The sequence below is a fragment of the Atta colombica genome, unplaced genomic scaffold (assembly GCF_001594045.1).
Source record: "Atta colombica isolate Treedump-2 unplaced genomic scaffold, Acol1.0 scaffold52, whole genome shotgun sequence".
In the NCBI taxonomy this organism is placed as follows: domain Eukaryota; kingdom Metazoa; phylum Arthropoda; class Insecta; order Hymenoptera; family Formicidae; genus Atta; species Atta colombica.
The window spans coordinates 1,298,023-1,313,242 of NW_017259542.1; the positions used below are offsets into that span (position 1 = coordinate 1,298,023).

At 33.6% G+C, this 15,220-nt stretch overlaps 1 protein-coding gene across 2 annotated transcripts in view; it reads left to right on the forward strand.

Moving 5' to 3' along the window:
- Positions 1–6,358, forward strand: part of LOC108691836 (ras-related and estrogen-regulated growth inhibitor-like) — a 41,718-nt gene extending 35,360 nt beyond the window's left edge. Inside the window, exon 5 of one of the 2 annotated variants that reach the window (XM_018199768.1) lies at positions 4,730–6,358. In XM_018199768.1, coding sequence (XP_018055257.1) covers positions 4,730–4,988 — 259 coding nt within the window. In that variant the 3' untranslated portion in view covers positions 4,989–6,358. The remainder of the gene's footprint in view (positions 1–4,729) is intronic. The other variant, XM_018199769.1, reaches the window with a different exon arrangement.
- Positions 6,359–15,220: the final 8,862 nt, after the last annotated feature.

The window sequence follows — 15,220 nt, forward strand, 5'->3', positions numbered from 1 at the left end:
AAAATTAAATAATAAATTAAATATTTTTGCGAATATATTCTTAAATTTGGCTTTAAAGCTTTTTTATTCAGTATGATGTGTACTAGCTACTATATAAATACTGAATGGTTTTTTTATTACACTGCATGTAATCTATAGCTGTACAAAAATATATACGACAGCTCCGACAAAGCTTTTATTAATTTTAATATCATAAATATCTTGTGGCGCCTCGCATTTCTGTCTTGATGAAATTCCAGACTCCGCTTCCTCTCATAAATGTATGGTCTTTATGGTCGCCGTTTAATCACCTCTTTCCATGCGTCTGGTGTTTGCCAAACTCAGAGCATCTGTCGTCGGTCCGGTGTGTTCTGCCGTTTTGCAAAGATTTAATTCCAGCCTTGGATGATTCCATTGACTTGGGAATGTCCGCCAGTAGTAAATCTGCGATGCCTGCAGCATCCGGTCTGCATTTCCGCCGCTCCCAATCGATGTTTCAACACATGATTCGAGTGTTCCGCGACATAAACCATTTCTTGTGAATCATATGAAATGATGATCCTCTCAACCGACACACAGCGTATTTCGGGTCTCCAATTATAAAGAGAGTTATAAAGCAGAGAAGCCGTAAATCCTAAAATTTTACGATTTCGAAGTTATAAAGTCAAAAGAACTTCAAAATTTTCTTATTTTTAAGAATTCAAATCCCAAAGCTACTACGAAATAAAAATTTGCAAATCTTTACGTAGTAAATCTCACGTTTTACGTTTCGAGTTTTACAATTTTTGGTTTTTAATATAATAATAGCAATAACATTTTTTAATCCAAATCTATTATGCTAAATATATAATAAGTTTGAAGGAGTTTGGAGAAGTTGAGTGAGATTTAACTCTAATCGGTATACGCAGGTTCAGTGGATTCTGAAATTTTCTTCAACTATATTGTGTATATTTATAACAAAAATTGTTTATATCAAATATTTTTTACCTTACATAATTTTAAGTTATGTAAGCTTAATTCTCAGATTTTGGCTTTAAAATAAAAAAATTGTTCAGTTTACTTTAATAGCGAATGCTATTGGCATTCAGTACGTACTAGTGCACATTAAAGCCGTCGTACAGAATAACGTAAAGATATGTTTATAAATAAACATAGAAATTGATTAAATCGTGAAATACCCAATACATTTTATTGTACTATTAGATAAAATATGTATTTCATTAATAGTATTTCATTAATTTGAAATATTTGCATTTCATTTTTATATATACTCAAATTAAATCAGTGTACAAATTTAATATGCATCAGTGCGCACTCATATGCACTAGTGCTTTCAATAGAATTCAGCATAAGTAAAGATAGTTTATGGACACTTCACCTTCTACCATTTCATTGTTCGACATTTTATCGTCAATACTTATTCATAAGACATTTTACCGTCTAATACATTTCTTCATCCACGACACTTTACCGTCTAATATTTATCCTTCAAAACATTCTTTTTGTTTACATTCTTTTGGGTGCCATACGGATACTTGGACTTTGTCTGCGGACTTCTTCATCTACGTCGTTATTTGTGACGTCATAGATATAAATTCCAATTTAGTTTTTATTACAATGCTAAACGATTAATGTTTCATTTAAAATCTTTTTTCTTTTGTAAAAATAAAATGCCACTTGATTTTGTGAAAAATATAAAGAATATTTAAGATGTAAAATGACTTTTCTTAAGATTTGTTTGAAGTTTTTACTATTTGAAACTAATATTCTCTATACATACGTATCATTTTAGAGGGGGGGGGGGGTAGCCAGGCAAACATTAATTATAAAAATAGCCTTAGACAATTGCGTTACTGCTTCATTAATCTACTTTTTTTTCTTTCTTTCAATCCCCTGTATATGGATTTCCGACTCCATATAAAGGATTACAGTATCTTCTAAACCTCTTCGGGGAGGCTCGCTTGGATTTTTGGATTCAATAGTATTGAAATTCTACTCTCAGAGTTTGTAAACACTCGAGGGGACCTACAGTTTAACGTCGAATCCGAACGACGAAGCGCGAAAAATCCGAAAAATTGGATAACTCCGATTAATGTAAGGTATAAAAGACTTAGTAGTTATTTCATGATACATACGTGTAGTGAAATAGTAAAGCATGTTGTGTGACAAAATACAAATGCTTTGCTTTCGTATTCATTGTTTAGTTTGTTGTCTTATATATCCCACCTGTTTGGGATATACATTTTTAGTGAGGAGGATTTATGCCCAAAGCATACAAAGTGCGCAGATTGAATTCAGTGCACTAAATGCATAAACGCATTATATGAAATACGTACTTCATATCATAACACTTGTAATATATGTAGAAATATTATAATTATTATTTATTATTTCATATTTTCCATTCTTATTCCTTAATAAAACTTTATATAAACGCATTTTATAAGTTATTGTGTCATTATACGTCTTATTTATATGCATTATTTATAAATTTTTCATAAGCCGTACATATGAGTAATCCATCCCACCTCTATAGAATATACGGTAAAAATGCAAGGATTTTAAAAAATTTATTTTTTAATATGAAAAATAACTATTTTGGATTTTTAATTTTTTTTCATAGTAGTTCACAGTACAAAGTTTTTACTGATATAGTTCGTTTACTATAAACATAGTAAATAATACTTAATAGATTAAATTTTTAATAGGTGTGGCGTATATACCGTAGGGGAGATCGAGGCTAATAGACTCATTTTTCAATTTTGAATTTTTACAGACATATTAAGAGACTTATTGAAAAAATGAATTTTTTACCAGTTACTGCATACATTTGACTACCTAATAATATTTTAGTAATAAGGAGAAATTGATAACTAATATGAAAAAAATGCATTTTTCTAATGCATTCCATCTGATTCAATTAGCTCCGGGACCGGAGTAAGGATAGATTCGACTAAGATTATTAAAATAAAGATTAATGTGAATTTTAAGCTACATCTTTGGCTACATATTATATATATAAAACTTTTATAAAAATATATTTTAAACACAAACATTCGCTTCGCAGGGCAAAATAATACTTTTTTTTGCAAAATTCGTTTCGTGCAAAAACATGTCGAATAAGTCTAGTTTTCGAGATTGGACAGGATTGAGAGAACTAAACTTATAACATTTACTGAGGAAAATCTCTTTAAAGGAATAAAATTTTGAGTAAGTACTAAGAGTCGTCACTAAATGAGTCATACAGTTCCACGCTGTGGTTAGTCTACCATCTCCATCTGTTCATTTTTTAAAAACATTAACAATATATGACAAATAAGACATATAAAAAAAAATCTATTGGACTTTATTAAGTAAAAACTACATTTACTGTCTAAGTAGGAATCAAATATCTCAGATAATCATATACGATTGTAAAAATTTTAAGAATAAAAATATTTACTTAGGTGTATGATTTTTTTAAATTGTGGCATAACTTCTATCATAGATGTATTTACAACAAGATGTTACAGCAGACTTTAGCGGCAGTTTGCTGCTCAGACACGTTTACGCGTGTTTTGTTTTTAATGTAGCCTCAATTATTGCCTCAATTATTCTACTTACTCCTATATTCAACTGACCCTTCCCTACTTTATATGGAGTGCAAGTGGGATCGAACCGAATCCACAGATCGCGAGTCAATCGCACTGATTGTGAGTGACGAACCACTCGGCGCTCCTAAGGCCATATCAGACTACCGACTCTAGGCTGATTCTGACTGCTGATCCTCAGTAGACCAATCATAGCGCCGACTGAATGGATCGGCCAACTTGCGTTTAGATTTGAATCTATTTTTCGAGTCAGCGTCGTCAGCGACTCAGAATTGTAACCAATAAAAATACAAGATTAATCACGTATAGTTTGGCAGTTGTCTTGTGTATAAGAAAAAGTAGTTTGTAAAACAGTCTAGTACAGGAACAGAAAACAGATCTAAAGTTATAATGATATGATACAGTTATATGAATAAATACATTATTATTTAATGTATGTTATATTTACGTTCATAATAACATATATTTGCATTGCATTCATAATAACATATATTTGCATATTAAGAAATTTTGTGAATCTATCAACCGGGTTACCTAAAATTCATTCACATCTCGATTTTCAGATATCGTATTGTATCCGATACAATTCTGAGATTCACTCGCGTTTTAATAAATTTTACTTTTTTATACAATTCATGTATATGAATCTATATATAGTCTATAGAAACATATTGAGTCAGTCGGTGATCTTCGGCAAATATCAAGTATGATCAATCAACTAGAATCGATAGTCAGCAGTCGGATCGACCTGCAAAGTCAGTAATCTGATATGGCTTTAATATTTACTTTGCTTACCAAGTCGTTCTCAAATATTAGTGCATAGTGGGAAAATAAAAATTACTGTTCAAAAATTGCTGCAGATCGCAATTTTTTTCCTCACCGAACAACGCCCTTATATGCTGGCGCCTCTATGTGATGCAACCATCTTAAAGTTCAATAAACTCGCGAAAACTAATTAAGTAATGATTTAAAGAAAAGATTCGAAACATTAAGAAAAAAAGCTTTTTCGGAATCTTCTATTAATATTTTGAAATAACTCAGAATGTCCGCAAGTATGTTCTTGGCATTTCAAATCTTTTCTTTAACCTCTCAGGCATCTTGACGGCGTGCATTCATCAAAGAGATCGTTAAAGAAGGATCAATAAACGTTTTTGTTGCAGAGAAGTATGCGTGGACGAAGGCCAACAGTTATCGCTGGCGCACGGATGTCAATTTTACGAGGTGAGCGCCGCGGAGAGTCCCGCGGGAGCGGCGTTAGCTTTTCAAGCGCTCCTGCGGGAGGCGAGATCGGTCCAACTTCTGCGAGCGTTGCCGATCCGCAGAAAACTGGGCGTACACTCAGTCTCGAGAGTCCTCGGGACAATCTTCGGTAAGAACACTACCAAGGATCGTAAAAAGAGGCCATCGTTGAGTATATGACGCCTTCTATGCGCCCTCCTCCTCGGAGGACGAGATGAGCCAGGCAAGAGAACTGACATCGTCGTCCTCAGCAGTAACGTTTACTCCAATCGTTGACGAAGTCCTCAATCAGGACGTAAAATCTCCTTTGTGCCTTCCTGAAGAAAGACGGTCATCACTAGGATCCGAGGACTGTTCTCGGTTTTAGAAACGACTTTTTGATGAGAGAGCGATCCTTTTCTTCAGGCGAAGAAATATGCATTTGCTAATGGCAACCAAACTTCCGAAATTTTGAAGCATATTCGGGGAACTGAAACTCCGAGGACGTAAGACTGATTTTCTGGCTTTGAAGTTATGCAGGATCCAAGGTACGATACACTCTGGAAGTCGGACGTGCAGAGTATCTAAGGCTCTTTTTAACATCCGGTAACTGAAAGTTCACTTCGAGAAGTTCCAGTCATGGAGGGCGGCAACATTCATCTAAAAAGAAAAAAACTGTTTCGTGTTCTGAAGAAGGATGTTTACGTGGTGTTCGCGTATGATCCTGCTTTCGATGGTGGGAAGTGAGTAGACTCAGAGATTGTTTGTGATATGCAAAAGTACTTTTTTAAATACTGCAATATTTCACAGTGATTACAAGTGACTGGCAAGTTGTTCCTGAACGACGTAGTCTTTAGAATGATCAAGAATAATCTTATGATTGCGAATCGCCTCGCAATCGGTTCCGCGAGTGCAAATTTTACAATTTGGGATACATAAAATACTTACACATCTCTTGGTGTTTAAGTTATTACATTATTAACCCTAAACAGTACATATGAAATGTAATGAGTTTCATAAATGTTTCTCATGTTATTTTTTATGATATTTATAAATCTTCTAAACTCTTTTCGAAAGATTTCTATACGATTTTTAAACTCACAGTTTTCACACTTCTATTCTGTTTCCCAGCTTTTGTTTGTTTGATTTTAAAATTAAATATTGTGATTTACGGGCATAAGATACTGTTTAGGGTTTATTTTTTTTTTCTTCTAATCTTCTTTCGAACGAAACCCGTGAGTCTTTCAAATTTCGATATTTCCACCAAGTCGAAGAGATTCGATTTTCTGCCTATCGCCTTATTTGTATCTGGAAGATGTTTGCAAGCGCTCTTATTGAGAGCGACTTCAACATCTTCGCCATCAGGCGTGATTGATTCGATGACTTTAATGTTCCTAAAGAAAGTAGCCTAAGTGTAAATAGCGCACACGTTCACTTATACTCTGCGGAGAGTCTCAGAGACTTAAATAATCATTAAGATTTGCATACGAAAGAGGAGAAATAATGAGTGCGGACGCTAAAATATTTACAATTCAAAGATCATTATTTGATTTGTTTATTTGATCTGATATTCAATATGATCGTAAAAAAAGAATGAAACAATATAAATTTGAATCTCAATTAAAGATGAATTTTGTTATTTTATTGCAATTTTTTTTTTTTTTTTTTTCGTAGATCAGAATAAACAATAAGGGACGATCATTAATGACATAGTGGAAGTCTTATATTGTAATAATATGTACTCATTTTTCGGACGCATTTTCATCATGTTCTGCGCAATATCTGTGATTCAATTCGCTATCTTTTACTCATATACACATAGCAACGCGACTGTCAGTTACTTATCAATGCAAACGAGGTTTTATTAAAAAATAGGAGAAAGAGAAATTAGAAGTAATTAAATTGACGATTCTTAACTTGTATACATTGTTTAAAAACCGACATTGCTGTACTACGTTGAATGGAACAGATTAAATAAATCAGATTAAATAAATCATAACAAAAGAGGAAATAATATGTAGTTATTCATATAATCGTTGTCGATTAAATTAAACAAGTTTTATTACTATAGTATACACTAAATAAACTCCTAAGCTAATCCTAAAATGAACATTTTAGCGTTTTGTATTTCTTTGTTTGAAAATCTCTCCCATGAGAAATTATTCAAAATGGCGAATTGAGTCACACTCTGTCATTGGCTAGCAAAAATACGCACGTGCACTTTATTACTTCCACCATGATTAATGAATTAAAAAAATATTAATGATCGCTTGTGAATGATTACCGTGCTGCATTCGTCAGTAATGATAGATTGATTATCGTCTATTTTATCGTAAAAAATGTTGATTGTTTGCCTTTTTTGCTAAGCTCCTCAATCGCGCGCGATGTTTTGTAAATTCATCATTTTTTTTTTACGACAAGCATAGAGATTATGATCGACTTTTGAGGTTTGTAGTTCATAAACACTTCGAGAGTGCCTTCCGGACGATAAAGTCCATTATACTTTTTCGCTAACCGCTGACTTTTTGATGCGAGTGTTAATGAAGAAAAAAAAGCGACTTTATTTACATTATGTTTAAGAAAATGGAGTTAACGAGCGGTATATTGCCCTTTTTAGCAGAAAAAAAGACCGTAAAATACGGACGTTTAAAGCTACAATATACTCTTTGCTTCTTGCTTTTTATCACTTTTAACTTTTTGTCTTTTATTCTGTTTCTTCATTTTCTGTCGTCTATAAAAATTGACGAACTTGGAAAGAGACAAGAAATACGATTTAATAAAGTTAAAAAGAGGGAAAAAGGCAAAAAGTATAAAGTAAGAAATCAAAAGCAAAGAGCATATTATATTAAACCATTCGATGAAGCTAAGTCTCTCTTTTTAATGATACATTCCACTTGAAATTAGCGTCCCTCTGAAATGTACGTATGTGTATGTGAGTGAGTGAGAGAGTGCGTAATTCGATTCCAGGCAGATGTCGATCGCTGTATTCGAAGTGCTAGTCACTTGTTATCGAGAGAAGATAATAATAAAGAAGCGTCTTTTGTTAAATCTCGTCAAATTTAATTTCCCCGCCCTATCGCCTGTTTCCTATCTACACCGTGAATCATCGATGGTCATTCTGGGTAAGTTATTTTCAAGGTATATTATTGTACATTTACAAATTTTTATACTTTTATTTATGCAATTATATGAGGAATATTGTTCTTTTATGTAAATAATATACTAAAATAGCTCTGATTTTTTTTTCAAATCTTCCAGCGTTCTCATATATTTATTTGAAATTTATGAATGCTAGCTAGAATTGAAATTAACTTGTTACCATATTATTTTCTGTGAATCAATTACGAAGCCCGAGAGGCGTCACGAAAAGTCGGCCGGGCAATCCCACAAGTGAATTTAGCGAATTTCGTTAAGCAAATCCGCTGTCGGTTGAATAACTAACGATTCGGGCCAAGGTTTTGGGTGCAGCACGTGTTTGTTCGTCTCTGTCAGGTCGCGATACAGAAATAAAATACGGCTCCCTCCCAGGGCCCCCGATGTATGCATTCCCTCGCAATGACGGCACGATCACTCGCGCGTCGACAGAAAAATGCAAAAAGAAAGGATAGTGATGCAGGAGCGATGGCTCAACGGAAATAAGGGATCGAATATCTCGTGAGAAATGAGTTTTAAATTTTTGTTGATGAGAATAATTTATAGAGGGAGCTTTTAATGATGTGGCAATATATTACAAGCTAAATCATTAAAGAATTGTAATATATAATATTAATGGTAAAAATTAAAATATGTACTAATTTATTCGAAAATTTAATTTTCTTTAAGGAATATTTAAAAAAATTTCATAAAAGAATATTTTTATTGTTAAGTCATTTTATGAATGTGTTGTAAAAAATATAAAAAAGAGAAAAATAAAGTAAATTTTGATAGCTTATATATTTTTGAAAATATAAAAATAAAAAAAATATAAAGACACAGATTTGACGTCAAGCAACTTCAAAATGACGGTAATATCTGCGGTGACGTTAAAACTGACAAGTAGTCAGTTTGTTTGTTGGAGTTTGCTCAATTTTGCTTATTGTATCAATGTTCGAATCAGAAGTCTACACCGTTCATGTAGATGAAAGGACCAAGCTTTTTTCGTATACGTCGGCATGAAATGACATTACGAAGTGATAAGTGGGTACAAGGGTTCAAACCCTGGTCGGGTTTAAGATTTCCGAGTCGAGTCATCTAAGTCTAAGCGTTAGAGAATTCCCCGTAGGCTGCGCACTTCTCATATTACCTTGCGTCCTTTACATCCGTTCCCTTCCTCGAAGATAAATGATCCAGCTGTACAGGTAAAACGATGCCCTGATGTTGTCGATTTATCGCCACGAATGTCGCGACGCGTGGGGACCATGTCACTCGAGGATTATATTGGTTCGCCTCGAGCCCGGATAATTTCAATTTGTGTATTTCATCCGGGAAATCAAAACCTCGGGCCAAAGTCTGGATATTCTCTCCTGTACAGTACACTTTACTAAATTGATCTTGCTACGCTTAAGAAGCTAAGTGAGACGTTGCGGTTTTCCTATTGCATTAATCCTAGAAGTGTCTTATTCGCTAAAAAAATGAAATAAATATAAATAATATTAAAATAAAAGCCCAACCAATAAGAGCTAATAACATGATAATTTTGTTTGTGTATATTATTACTATATCAATTCTTATTTATTCTTAATATAACATCAACGTTTCGGCTGCTTTTTTCAGCCTTCAAGATAATGAAACAAATATAAAAAAATATATAAAAATTACAAATTGAATTCTATTTTTTCAAATGTAAGCTCATTTCAATAAACCTTGAGTAATTTTCCATTACATTATATGACCTTTTCTTAATTAGTTTTATGGCTGATAAGTTCTGGCTATGGCTGATAAGAATGCAATAATTTATTTTCATAATAAATAGCTGTATTATTAAAAATTTTGGATTGTAAAGTAAGTTTTTTTCGTAAGTTTTACACATTTTTTTGTTTTTGTTGTTACCTATCATTTTTTTCATTGTGCAATAGTTTTGTGTGCACATTTAGTTTTATTATTCTGTAAGCAACTTTTTCAATTATATTATTTAAGAGATTATCGTGGAAAAGGTTAGGTGATCTACAATGAATCATTTTGACGTAATGGACAATGAACCATGGTATGTTGTAGACCATTAATTTTTTATGACCTTCAAAATAATTCATTGTAATCATTATTTAGAATACAACTCCTCCTCCTACCTAAATCTTAATAAAAATATATTCATTTTTATACGCGTTTTCACTTAAAACGAAAGAAAAACGCGATAATCAGCCTGTAAATCTTCATCTTATAATTACCTATTTTATAAATAAACATTTTAAAATATAGCAAAACTAAAAATAAAAAAAATAATCTCAACAATTCGCAGTATAAAAACATATAGTTTATTATTAAAAATAGCACAGTTCATTGTATATACACCCCTTGTATATAATGAACTATTTCCCGATTTTTTTAAATAATCGAAATTGTGGCTAAATTTAAAAAATAACTTAAAAGTTATTATTTACAGTATGTAACCAATTAAATTCATAAACTCATAAACTATATGCCAAAACTCAGATCTTCAATTTAATACTTTAAAGAGATATAAGCCTCTGAAATTTACATGATTCATTGTTGGACCACTTACTCTATACGTAGTAATTTAATGATTCGAAACTTTTGCAAGCTTTAATCTTGCGTTGATTACATATTTTCTTTGCGATCTTCATGTCTTAAGGTGAATACAAAGCCATTGAAATTTTTTATATTTAATGTTACTTTTCCCCTCTTCCAATAATTATTACAAATTAATTTTAATAAGTATAATTAATCGAAACTTTCACCGATTGCGATCATGCATTAAACTTGCATTAAACTCGCAAGTTATTTATAGAATTCTTAATATCATAAATAGAATATTGAAATTCTCTACATCTTGAATGTGACTTTTTAAACAATTTTTGCTAAAAAGATACTGCTGATATTAATTAGCTCTAGATATAGGAGTGCGTTAAGAAAGTACCAAATTAATTCTATTAGAACTCCGTCGCGCGCGCGCACCGTGTTAACTGAGTGGGTGGTGTTATTACCCGCTAACGAGCAATTTAATCCGGCGCGCGGCACGCGATATCACCGATAAACTATATCCCGACTTATCTCGAGCTGCACCAGGGAACTGCTTGCTGGTAGCAATTCGCGTTCATATGAAAAATCGACGGGTCGTGCGCGAGTATTAATCAGCCTGCCTCGCTTTCATCCCAGTTCACCCGGTTTAATTAATAGCGCCATTGGCGACAATTAGAAATTCAGATTCATCCGAACATACGCTCGTACGCGCCCGCGGGGCCAACAATGACCACTTGCCGACTGCAATCCCGGAGGCCGACTTTCGACAGGGAGTTGGCTCTCAAATCGAGGGATACATTGGAAAGAGGAACAGCCAAAGGCGGAAGAGAGGGATTGACGGAAAAGAGAAACAGGAGGAGAGAGAATCGCAATTCGCTGTCAGCAAAAGGCGAAAGCGACGGTTTTCCACTGGTGTTATCTGACTCGCGACGGTGAAAACGATGCTTAGTCGTTATGCTGTATTCGAAGCCTCTCCTTTTTCTGCTTGCTTGTGAGCCCCATCGGTCGTGTCGTCAAGAATAAATCCGTTCTGTGGATGCTGACATCCGGCTCTTGTTTCGTTGGTGTTGGTGATAACGGTGACGGGTGAACGTCGTCAGATAAAGCTGCTTTCGAAAGATATCGAGGTTAAAGTATGCGCGTTGATCTCAACTAATACTCCCTGCGGAGTCTGAGAGATAATGATTATCAGATTATACGCAATTATGTCTGTTTAATTCTAGATAATAAAATACTAGCAGTATATCAACAATTCGATCATTATTTTAGAGCAGATCGCTATCCACTGTGTCTTTAAACTTGGTTTCTGCCAAATATCTTCTAATGTCTTAAGAACGAAAAGAACAATTTTGTTGAAGTATCAAAAAATTTATATCATAGATATAGGTTTGAAAATAATTTCGTCGGATCATTAAAATCGTTATATCGAATGCTTAAGCTGGTTGTTGAAAATGTTAAAACTTTTTGAAACATCATCATCCTTGAACGTCCTACACAATTATTTTAATGATGTAGCATAATTATTTTCAGATCTGTAGCTAGCTAAATTTTTAGATATTTCAGCAACAACGATATCATAGTTCGATTTATCAGCCATATAATAACAGAAATGCAGTAGAAATGAAGTATATCTTCATCATGTCATAATGCACAATGCATATCAGAGTTGTCATCTGTAAAATCGGAAAAAGTCAGGTGAAAATATAAAATAGACTAGAATTTTGAACCTTGTTCGCAATTTTCTTAAACTGCACTTATTTCAAATAATTTTTATAATTTTTAAGTATTTATATCTGACGTTTATAGTCAAATACGTTCAAAACTTGTGCACTTTAAATGATTTTAAAAAATAATTAAAATTTATATTTTATTTAGTAATTTTTATTTTTTTGATCATTCTTTTTCGTCATTAACAGCATTCTTTTTTCCAATACTAATTTTTTGTTGGCTTGAATTTGCCCCCAAAATTTTATTATGCTACTAGGCTTTTTTTGCATTCTTAATATTGTAATATAAGCCCGAATTTATTACAATGCTTTATTCTAAATGTTAAATTTTTTTACATATTTGTAATGTTTTTATAAAATTTTTACATATTTTATATTGATCATGGCAATTTCCCATTTTTATCTGGAAAACCTGGAAAAGTCAAAGAATTTTAAAATTCATTTTCTGACAATTCTGATTCCTGCTCGTTTTCTAATATGTTTCTACCAATGTTAGAAAAAACAGCAGACTATTTAACTGCTGGAATTCTACTAAGAATGCTTTCTATTTAGTAACACAAGTTGACACAAACATTATTAGTGTCTTTTTTAACATTCAATAAATAACAAAATTAGAACGTCATTTGTGTTGACTTGTGTCACTAAATGGAAAGCACTGTAATGTAATATGTAACGCATAGTTTGCAAAACATGCTCTTGGCAAGTTTGACTATCTGGGATTATATCTGTCCCGGGTGATTGTAGAAATGTGTGTAACGCGAGAATTAGATGACCACCATTCAGCAGTAAATGTCGCTAGTCCCTTTTACGTAAGCTTTCAACTTCGCAATCCCTTACATAAGTTAATCTTTATCTATAAAGAATACTTCCCTCATATTTACCAAGAGACACATTTTAGGGATAGGTATAATTTTTGGCAAAAAAATACAAAGTAGATTTTTTCTTCGCAAAAACATTGAATCATTTTTAGCCGAGGAAAAAAAGTTGTAAAGACAAATTTTATTTAAGATAATTTGTGTATTCAATAAGATCTACTTTGAGCGATCTATAATTGTGTCAGGATTTAGAGTGATTTTAGTCTTATATGCCGCGTAATAGAAGCAGAACATTTAAAAAATTAAAACATACACATAAAATATATGTTAAAATATATACATATATCGAAACATATGTATAGCATATAAAATTATATGGCCAGAGTTTTACCTTGAAATTTAAATTATAAATCGAATTATAGATCATCTAAAGCGAGTTTAAAATTTTAATGAAAATTTTCATAAAAATTTTTTTCAAAATTCCTTTGTCACCCCAAGAAGAATCGCGTTTTTTTGCAAACCTCGTAATTTGAAGCGACAGTTTTACGGAAGCTGCGATCAAATGTGGCGAATTTCACGACTTTCGATCATCAAATGCCTCATGTCAGCAATTGCGAGAAAATGGTATCTACAGAGTGCGTCACCAAAATCCGGACAAATGGAACAATTTCTTTAAACAAAATGTTTTTAATGAAAAATTAAACATTATAAAAAATCCTTTTACATGGCACTTGGAGGATCCCTGTAGAGCACAATTATTCAATGTATCCCCCATTAGCTTGAATGACGGCCTCTATTCTCGATCTGAAGTGTTCGCACGCACGGTATAATGTAACGCTGTCCATATCGACGAATGCTGCCTCAATGGTGGTCCTTAATGACGTCACATTGCTGAGACTTGTTTGTGACCCTTTCAACTACGCTCCATACGAAGTAGTCCAAGGAATTTAAATCTGGGTTGTTGGGAGGCCAGAATGGGAGCTGAGGCGAGCAATTCGGCTTGTGTACGATTTGTATCGAGATCCTCCTCAGCAATTCGATGCACTGTTGGCTCGCTTACACCAACAATCGATGCTAATTTTCGCAATGATTGCCCTGGGTCATCCGAAATCAGCGCTTGAACCTTTTTAACGACGGGGTGCGTTCTATCGAGTGACTCTTCTTCGCTGGTATACTGAAATCTTCGTTGGTTCTGTTTTAAAGCCATACATTTTGCTACAACGTTATAAACGGATACCCAAAGAACCGAATTATTTCCCTTGAGCGCCCAGCGCGAAGGTCTTTGATAATCGCGGCTCTTCGATTATACTCCGCACTTTCAACATCGCAATCATTTTGAAAATATGACTTTTTACTAGAAGCATCAGGCTTTCTCGGATGCCAACAATAACTTCTGGTGGAGACATAATATAGCGGAAAATTTAAATTAAAATTTGTCCGGATTTTAGTGACGTACCCTGTATATGTAGTCGATGCGTATACGTTACGCGTCGGCGATGCTCGCACGGCGCGTCGTGACTACCAAGGTCATAGGTCGTCTTGTGCTGCACCTTGCACCTCCGCCTTCGGAGGAAGGCAGGAAACCAGCCTGTCGCGGTAACGTGTCTGACCTCGAGCGAGAGTTCGAAATTTAATACGCGCGCACACCGGATTCTTCGTTGTAGCCTCGATCAGAGACCTACCTAGGCCCTTCAGTAGATTATCCCTCAAAAGGGATCCTAGAGATCACCGACAGGTCATGAGGTTTGCACTCTTCGGCCTCACAAAGAGTTAACTTGCGCGTTAAGATGCGCTCGTCGGATGCATCGAGTTGCATGGCGTGTGTCATAAAGTTACTTTGGAATATTTTGTTTTATACATGTAATAATAATATGCTGAAGGATGATTAATATTAAACGACGGAAACTGACAGTAACACGATAATTATACAATTCACTTATCTCCTTCATATCTTTATAACCGCGAAATCTATGTCATTGATCTCTGTTTAAAATTGAAGATCTTAATTGCTGCAATAGTGTAATCAAAAGTAAAACTATTTTTCTTTTTCTCGTACTTTAGAGGGGAAGTGTCGTGCTAGATTTGCGAAATCAGCACGTTATATTTTCGTAAAATTATGAAGAATTAAAACTGTCACTAGATTTTTTTTATTTTAATAGAATGTCGTGCTAACTTCATAGATCCCCTTTTAGATATATATATATATATATATATA